The sequence below is a fragment of the Malania oleifera genome, chromosome 12 (assembly GCF_029873635.1).
Source record: "Malania oleifera isolate guangnan ecotype guangnan chromosome 12, ASM2987363v1, whole genome shotgun sequence".
NCBI classification, from domain to species: Eukaryota; Viridiplantae; Streptophyta; class Magnoliopsida; order Santalales; family Ximeniaceae; genus Malania; species Malania oleifera.
Genome location: NC_080428.1, coordinates 60,845,439 through 60,854,524, shown reverse-complemented (window position 1 = coordinate 60,854,524; position 9,086 = coordinate 60,845,439). Strand labels below are relative to the sequence as shown.

At 34.8% G+C, this 9,086-nt stretch overlaps 1 protein-coding gene across 1 annotated transcript; it reads left to right on the top strand.

Annotated features, from left to right (window-relative positions):
* Nucleotides 1–301: 301 nt before the first annotated feature.
* Nucleotides 302–2,317, top strand: LOC131144930 (uncharacterized). The gene is made up of 3 exons (XM_058093893.1): nt 302–649; nt 1,170–1,401; nt 1,533–2,317. The coding sequence occupies exons 1-3, from the start codon at nt 377–379 to the stop codon at nt 2,039–2,041; spliced, it is 1,014 nt and encodes a 337-aa protein (XP_057949876.1). The 5' UTR covers nt 302–376; the 3' UTR covers nt 2,042–2,317.
* The last annotated feature ends 6,769 nt before the right edge of the window (nt 2,318–9,086 follow it).

Genomic DNA, 9,086 nt, shown 5'->3' with positions numbered 1-9,086 from the left:
CCACGATTTAATAATCTCTTAAATCCAACGGCCAAAATTTAATCATGATTTTCCAGAATATGCGAGTGCATATCCGGAATTATTGAGCCGTCTGACGTGGATCCATGCTGGCTCGTCAACATACCACCGAAAAATTCCAAGAGTGTCCCGATGCGCATTCTCCAGTAGGAATCCGCCACGTCGGCGGTCGAGCGTACAGTCATGTGCGCGGCGCCTTGTCTGTCCACGTGCGCACGACTGGGTCCCACCAACCGGTCAAATATTAGTATATAAACGCCGCGTTGTCGCCCTGACCGATGCCAAGTCGGACCTTCTTGGGCAAATTAACCACCGACTCACCGAGTCAGGGACGAAGAGAAATAGAATTGAGGTGGGAATGGCCGGAGCAACGGCGAGAATTTCGGCGGGTCGCCGGCTTTTGATTCACTGTGAATTTTCCGGGCAGCCGACGGCGAGTCTGTCGGACATGGATTTTGGGTTTTTGGAGGAGGGCGGCGACGGGTCGCAGGAGAGCTCCGGCAGCGAAGGGTGTTGCGGAAACGTAGATGTTTCTGGAATGATGGAGGAAGATGGAGATGAGGAGAGAGAAAGCTGTGGTAATGCGGAGGAGAACAGTGCCTTTTGGGAGAGCCAACACCAATTTCTGCAGGTATGTTTCATTTTGATTAATTCTCTAAAAAATTTGTTTATTTATTTATTTATTGCATATTGGTTTCTTTTTTATTTTTTCTGGAACAATATTTGATGTTTCTAAGTATGTATTCTGGTTGCATATCGGATTCCTATTTGATATCTTTGTATAAAAAATTACGTTTCGCGAATATATATCTTAAGTATGTTTCTGTATTTAGCCAGAACGTCAGTTCTAATAAATATTTAAAAATTTAATTTGCTTGATAGGAAAGAAGAGAATGAAATTGTTTCTCATAATTTTCGATATTTGTATTTTAATTTTTATTCCATTTCCGTCTGTAAAATACATTCAAATTAATGAAATATTAATTTATTTCCCAGTTTAATATAAATGTTTCTTTGGTAAAAGTTTAAATTTCTATTATTCCAGTGTCATCTCCACAGGCATATGCAATTTAATTATGATATTAATTTCTCAAAGAAAGAAATTTACGAAAAAAAAAAAATTTATTTACCTTTGTTCATTGAATTTGCAGACGACCTTGTGCAGGAGCAGCGCTCTGGAAGCCAAAATTAGGAACGCCACAAAAGAAGCTCTGAAGGAAGCAAGGATGGCGGGGGCCGCCGTCTGCGTTTGCGGAAGACCGGCGACCGGTGGCGGCTGCCGGATTTGTGAGATGAGAGAAGTCTGCGCCCGCCTGCAAAGCGCCGGCTTCAATTGCGCCATTTGCAAGACGAAGTGGAGAAGCTCCCCTGACATTCCATCAGGTATATACATACAGATATATATATATATATATATATATGTATATATATATATATATATATATATTTGGATCTTTTTCTGCACGATCAAATTCGAATTGGGGTTTATAATTTTGAAAATTATTATGCTGCAGGGGAGCACAGATTTTTGGACGTGGTTGAGAAATCGAGCTCGAAGAGAGGAGGGGAGATGAGGGTGATAATAGAGACGAACTTCCGGGCGGAGTTCGAGATGGCGAGGGCGAGCGAGGAGTACAGCCGGCTGGTGCGGCGGCTGCCGGAGGTGTTCGTGGGAAAGGTGGAGAGGGCGGAGGGAGTGATAAGGGCGGTGTGCGCGGCGGCAAAGAGGTGCATGAAGCAGAGGAAGATGCACATGGGGCCGTGGCGGAAGCAGAGGTACATGCAGGCCAAGTGGCTGAGCCCCGTCTGCGAGAGAACTGCCTTCACCCCCTCCACCCTGTTCATGTCCTCCATGAACGCTACTGGTAGCGATCGTGATTATCTTAGAAGTAGTAGTAGTTCAAGTAATTCAAGCAGTAGTGGCGGTCCTCAGGAATTGCAGAAGCCCAGGGCTTCCATGTTAACCATGGATTTGCTGGAGAAGCTGCCTAATCTGCATTGCACTGCTGTTGAGGTTGTGTGATTTTCTTTAATTTTCTCGTTTCCCAAACATGGCTTTCCTACATCCCCACGCCCTCTCTCTCCCTCTCTCTCTCTCTCTCTAGATTTCTTTTTTCTTTTTGTTTTTAACTTTTTTTCCTTATACATAAGCTTTTTTTTTTCAGTTAACTGTGCAATCTGGCCTTACTTATTTTCCAGGTATTTGTGTATTAAAATTTTGACGCCTAATATGTAAAATAATATGTGCCATCACATATAGCTACGTTAATGCTTTATTAATACAAACAAATTTGGGTCATCTAATTGTGTAAACTAGAAGATTGCAAAATATATATTTTTTTGTAGTGCTTCTCTTCATGCCGATTGGGAAGTTCTATGAAGAACAAAAATTTATCATACGAGGATTGAAGTTTTCTTAAAACATAAAATTTTATGACTAGTAACATTAAAATTTGTTTGATAGGGTAATGTTTAAGATTTTCTCTTAATTTGATCTCCTATGACTTTTAAAACAATCTTTTACAAAAGAGTCGGTAAAAAAGAATTAATTAAGATTATTATAAAAATTATTTAATTTTTTATAAAAAATTAAATAATTTGTATAATATGAATGTTTTAATAAAAAAACTATTTATGAATATTAAAATTTTCTACCTAGAGTTTGCCAAAATAGTTAAAAATCATAAAATTTAATTTTTAATTTTTTGTAATAATTAGAAATAAAAAACGTAAATAAGAAACTGACAAAACAAACAAACGTGTGTCTATAAAATGTTTTTTTTTTTTTTTTTACTGTGTAACAAAAAAAAGAAACCATGATTGATGTCAAATAGACCCTCAATGTTTGATATTAAATTTAGACACTAAACTTAAAATACAATTTTTCTTTCCATGTATATTTTTTTGAAACTAGTTACATGCCTACGATGCAGTCTAATAATAAAACTAAACATGGTCACAAGTTCGATTCCCCCTTAAGACATTATGCTGGTGACTTACCAAGGATACGTCAATGGGCGGGCAGTTTTCATCCTCCGAGTTTGGTGCTGTACCATGGTGTCCAAAGAAATGCAATGGTGGCTGGAGTCCTAGAATTATCAAAATAAAAAATAAAATAAAAATGAACATTATATGAATTTTTGAATTCAATTTTTAAGTTGAATCATTGCTGACTCACTTATTCTATCAATTATCTAAATATAGATAGTCAATGGATCACATTGTGTGTATATACATAATAAAATTATATTAAATTTGATATATTCAGCTAATATACCTAATAATTTCTTTTAATATATATATGCCCTTCCAATAAGGGCCTTGGTTTTTTCTTAATTACAATTCTCATCAATTGCCACCTCAGGCCCACACCCAACGGTTGTCATTAAGTAGAATGAAACAAAATACATAATGATCCAGCAAATGGGTTGGGGTTGAATTGCATTCATGCTTTAAAATCGAAGAAAAAGAATAGTACAAGCTTAATTAATTAACTAATAAGAATAATGCATGGTGATAGAAGTTTTATAATAAGTGTAGAATTTATTTGTGTTTGGTGACAATACAAACTATAAATTTTGTAACCACGAAATGCAAGAAAACAAAGGATGACTTTTTCTCTCGTAATGATGTGTTACTTTTTAATTCTCTTTTTTAAAGGTAAGGTAACGTGCGTGAATGAGTATTGTAAATAGAATATGGGGATTATGACAAAATTATTTTGATTGATCATCTTATTATCTTTATCGAAAAAGTATAAGTACTTATGAAAATCACTTTTCGGTCATTTCTTATCCTTTACAACTGTCGAACACAAGTGACCAGTGGAGCCACTTTGGTCTTTTCAAGCTTATAATACTATTAGTTATTAATAAGTGACAATCGCACGTGGAACTAGCTAGCTAGTTAGCATATGAATAGAAAAAGATGATCTAAATTTTGTTTTAATAATTTTTTACCCTTGGCAACTATAACGAGCCCTTGGATTTGTTTTACGCCGAAGACCGTTTGTCGGTGAATAATAATGTGTGAACTGTCAAATTCAAATTCAAATTCAAAACTCAAAATTTGTACTTTCAAAATAACTTTGTTATATATGAATTGCTTGTCTTCTCAAAGGATATTACAAATATCTCTTGGATCTTGTTCAACGATTTTAATACCGAGAAAGACATTTTTGAAAGCAACGGTCCGTTATTTGCTTGTTTTTGGAATTTCTAGTTTGATTTTTTTTCCCCAGTTTGAGAAAACCCTCATCTCCTAATTCCCCACCCCCTCCTACCCCTATCCCAATCCCATATGACCCCCCGCTCCCTTGTAAAATTCAAGAGAAAAATACCTTAACCTATGTTCGATTTACAAAATGCCTATTCTTAAAAATAAATTAGTTACAATAGGTCAGTTATAATTAGTTATGTAAAAAATTATGTTAATGCTATAAAGTAAATAAGAACGTGAAATTTTTTTATAATGAGTACATAACAAGGAATAATTATTTTCATATTTAACCATATAAATACTTATGCTTTTCTTATTACATATTAAATAAAATAATAAGAAATGTATAAAGAATAACTATTACCTATATTTTCAAAATATGTACTATATTCTATCTTATTTTAGAAAATATTTATTTTGCAATCCAAAGCTCAAGTTCGAATTTTTAGTTTAATTTTGGATCTTGGGATATTTCTTTTATTGGGTCCATTTTCACTTGGACTAATAAGAAAGAGGATGACTTTATATAGTATGGAAATTGGCAGGAATAGCTCTCTTGCCTTTGGTCCTTTTCTCCTTCACATTGTAGTTAAATTTCTTTCCCCACCAATCTCTATCACTGTCTAAGAATGGCTGAATTTAATAATAATAATAATAATAATAATAATAATAATAATAAGGGGAATGATGGGAATAAATTTTTCTTTACATTTTTTTAAACCTCTATTTGAAACTTCAAGAATATAAAATAAAATAAAAGAATTCACTTTTTTCAAAGAAAAGTAAGAAAAAAATAAAAAATATATATATAATAAATGAATGAATAAAATTGGTTTTGGACATGAATAATATTTAACTTTTTCTTAATTTTAATTATATTAAAACAATAATTTGTCTTGATCCCAATATTTTTAATTTGCAAATTAGCCCCTTGAACATTTCTTTGGAATAGGGAGGAATTTTGTATTATAGTACCTTATCTTTCAAGAAAATTGTTAAAATACTATGCAGAAATTTGATTATAGTCCTAATGGGCGTCCTTCCTATGGATAATGTGTTGTGAAGAAATAAGACTTGCTGAAAAATCGCAAAAACACAATCGAAAGTTCTTTCTCTTCCAATTAACAAAATCAGTTATTATGATATGACAATAATACAAATATATATTTTACGCAGGACAAAATCAGTTCTAAAATAATTACAAATATCAATCACACGAGCCACACAATTTTACGTGGAAAACTCCTTCAAATCAAAGGGTAAAAACCACAGGAGTTAAGAGTCCACCCACAAACTTCACTATGATAAAAGTGTGGGTACAAGATCTCATTTTTCAATTATTACAATGAGTACATAACTCCATTTTCAGTTAACAATAAGAGATCTTAAAAATCAAAGGGGAAAAGTTGAAAATTTCATCAAAAAATATAGTTTCTGTTCAAACCCAATATTTAATGCTACAATACTTGGACGACCAATCCAACCGTTAAAAATTAGAGTCCATGTGTTCTCTATCTATTAAAAAAAAAAAAAGCTTGATCAGATCACCGATGTCTCTCTAATAGTCGGTTGATCAAAACTGCACACCATTACAAAAAAACCCCAGATTTTCTCAATGTGGTTACTGTTCAAAAGTCGATATCTGACACTAAAGTAATTGGATGACCACTCTAACCGTTCAAAATCAGGGTTTATGATTCCTTTATCAACAGAAAAAAAAAAAATTAGGTCGATCGGACAACATATTCTCCATTCATCGGTTGATCAAAATTGCACACTATTGCAAAAACTCATATTTTCTCAACGTTGCTCTACCTCTTTTTGCAACACACTCTCTTTGACTTTTATGATGGAATTATACATTGCCAACCCTAATTTTCTTTACTTAAATGAGGTGTAAAAAGACATATAAAAAATTCCAATAATAAGCCTAAGGAAAATGGGCTAAAAGGTTAAATGGGTCTCCCCATGTAGAAGGGATACCCAAACTCAACAAATCTCCCCTTCCCAACTATTTGGAGGTACTCACCACCCCGGTGATCAAGCAACAAGTTTCAAACTTTCCTCTTGGTAAGGTCTTAGTCAACATATCAACACCATTATCATCAGTATGACTTTTCTCGAGTTGTAGCAGTTTAGCATCTAGAACATCCTGTATCTAATGATACCTTAGATCAACATGTTTAGTCCTTACATGAAAGGTTGAATTCTTACCAAGATGAAAAACATTTTTGCTATCACAAAATAACACATACCTCTTCTATGTAAAGCCCAGTTCCTGCATAAATCTCTTCATCCAAATCAATTCCTTGCACACAACGATCACTACAATAAACTCTAATTCATTAGTTGACAATGCAACACATTTTTGCAATTTGAATTGCGAAGCCATAGCTATCCCTGTAAAAGTGATCAAGTAACCCAAAGTAGATTTTTCAGATTCAATATCTCCAGTCATATCAGAATATATATTGTAGACACCCCATTTTGTCCAGGCCAAATATAACAAAGGTGTTGTTACTATATAATTAATTAATTAATTAATTATTTATTTATTTATTATTATTATTATTATTATTATTATTATTATTATTATTATTATTATTATTATTATTGTGGTTGCTGTTGTTGTTGTTACTATTAAAGCAACAAAAAATACAAAAAAGAAATGCATGAGAAAATACCAAGTTGAGTACCAATATATATATATATATATATATATATATATATATATATATGTATATATGTATGTATGTATGTATTTGTGTACATGTATAAACAAAAAACAAAAAACAAAAGGAATTCAAAATAAGGGGAAAAGGATAAGAGTGTACAAACAAATGTTGCGGTTAAAGGAAGGTGGGGGTACATCAGCAAAAATACAAGAAATTCAAAAAGAAAAAAAATAAAAAGGGAAAAGTAGTGCGCTTGATACCCCGTTAATAGAACTGCGCGCGTAAGGGAAAAGATTCTTTTGTTAGAACTATTTTTGGGTGCCAATTCTTCTGTTAAATTGTTTTGTGCGCCAATTGAGTTGTTGGACTCTATAAAGAGAGTCTCGCACAGGCAGAGGGGGGTCTCCATATCCACTGTTCACACCTCACCCACACATTATCCATCTCTTTCATTTTCCCACCCTCTCCTCTCTCATCCTCTAGTCTCATGTTCTTCACCAGCTCCGACCGCCCTACACTACCTCCACCACAACCACACCACCACCTATCAGAGTAGTCCCATGTTCATGCTACAACTGAACCTCATCCTACATTAGCTGGGTACACCTCATGTGATGATAGTTCAGGAAATTTACAAAATAGCTTCATTCACAGCTGAGGTGTCTTTGTATAATTATGTAATTGCACAGTTTGTTTTAACTAGTTGTTAGAATATTTTTTAGTAGTTACAATCTATTTTTTTCCTTTTCCTGTATAAATAAACAGGATCGTGTACAGTTCATACACACAGAAAATTAATACAGTTCAAGGCCTTTTCTGTAGCAGCTGCTTTCTTTTTTTTCTTCTGTTATTCTTACATGGTATCAGAGCTAGGTTCAGCATAAGAACCCTTTATTTTAATGGCTGCTGAAGCTCCTAACTCATCCAAATCCTCTTTTCTGGATTTCTCCAACCCAACCAACCCCTATCGACTTGACCATGGAGATAATTCGTCTCTTCCCTTAGTCCATGATCTCTTCACTTCCGATAACTACACTACTTGGTCGAGAGCCATGTGCAGAGCTCTCCGTGCCAAAAATAAGCTCGGCTTCATCAATGGTACCTTCTCCAGACCAAGTTCCACCTTAGATCCACTTTTTGATGCATGGGAGCGATGCAATGATCTGGTGGTTTCCTAGTTGCATTACTCCATAAATCCATCTCTCAAATCCAGCATGGCTTTGGTGGACGATGCTGCTCAGGTTTGGAAAGAACACCAAGAACGATTCACTCAATCAAATGGTCATCGCATTTTTCAAATCAAAAAGGCATTAACAAGTCTCACCCAAGACAATGACTCTGTTTCTATTTATTTTGGCAAACTGAAGACTCTGTGGGATGAGCTTCTTTTGTATGATCCCTTACCTGACTGTACCTATGGTAAGTTGGTTGTTCTTCTTGATCGATATCAAAGGGATTGTGTAATCCAATTTCTTATGGGCCTTAATGATTCATTTAATGCCACCCGTGATCAGATTATGATCTTGGATCCATTACCTCCCATAAACAAAGTTTTTTCTATGGTTCAACAGCGAGAACTACAACATTTCATGGTACCTAATCTCCCCTCTTTTGCCACTTACTATTAACTGATCTTATTCTTCATATAAACCCTCTCCTAAACATTCCAAATCATCCAAACATAACAGACCATTTTGCACCCATTGCAAAATTCAAGACCACACTCTTGATGTTTGATTTAAAGCTGGAATTTCTCAACCCCTAACTTGCACCCACTGTCATATGACATGACATATTGCTGCAAAGTGCTATAAACTGCATGGTTATCCACCAAGCCACAAGTTTCATGGCAAACCCATGCAGTATAATCCATTTTCTAACATGTCTTCTCTGGACCCAGCAGAAGAAATCTCAAATGACAAGATGACCTTCACCAAAACTCAATACCAACAGTTGTTGGCTCTTTTGCAGCCTACTAAGATTCCCATTGCTACGCATTCAGTCAACAATGTCCAGGCAGATTGTTCACACCCACACAACATGAAGGGTATCTCTTCATTTTCACATACTCCTTGGTTACTAGACACAGGAGCTACAGATCACATGATCTGCAACACTTCCTTCTTTTCTTCAATAACATCTTCCGTTTCATTTGTTGTAAGCTACCTAATGGTC

Coding starts and splice junctions, on each gene's coding strand:
- LOC131144930 (XM_058093893.1), top strand. CDS start 377: ATGGCCGGAGCAACGGCGAGAATTTCGGCGGGTCGCCGGCTTTTGATT. Junction 650..1,169: donor GCCAACACCAATTTCTGCAG/GTATGTTTCATT, acceptor TTGAATTTGCAG/ACGACCTTGTGCAGGAGCAG. Junction 1,402..1,532: donor CTCCCCTGACATTCCATCAG/GTATATACATAC, acceptor ATTATGCTGCAG/GGGAGCACAGATTTTTGGAC.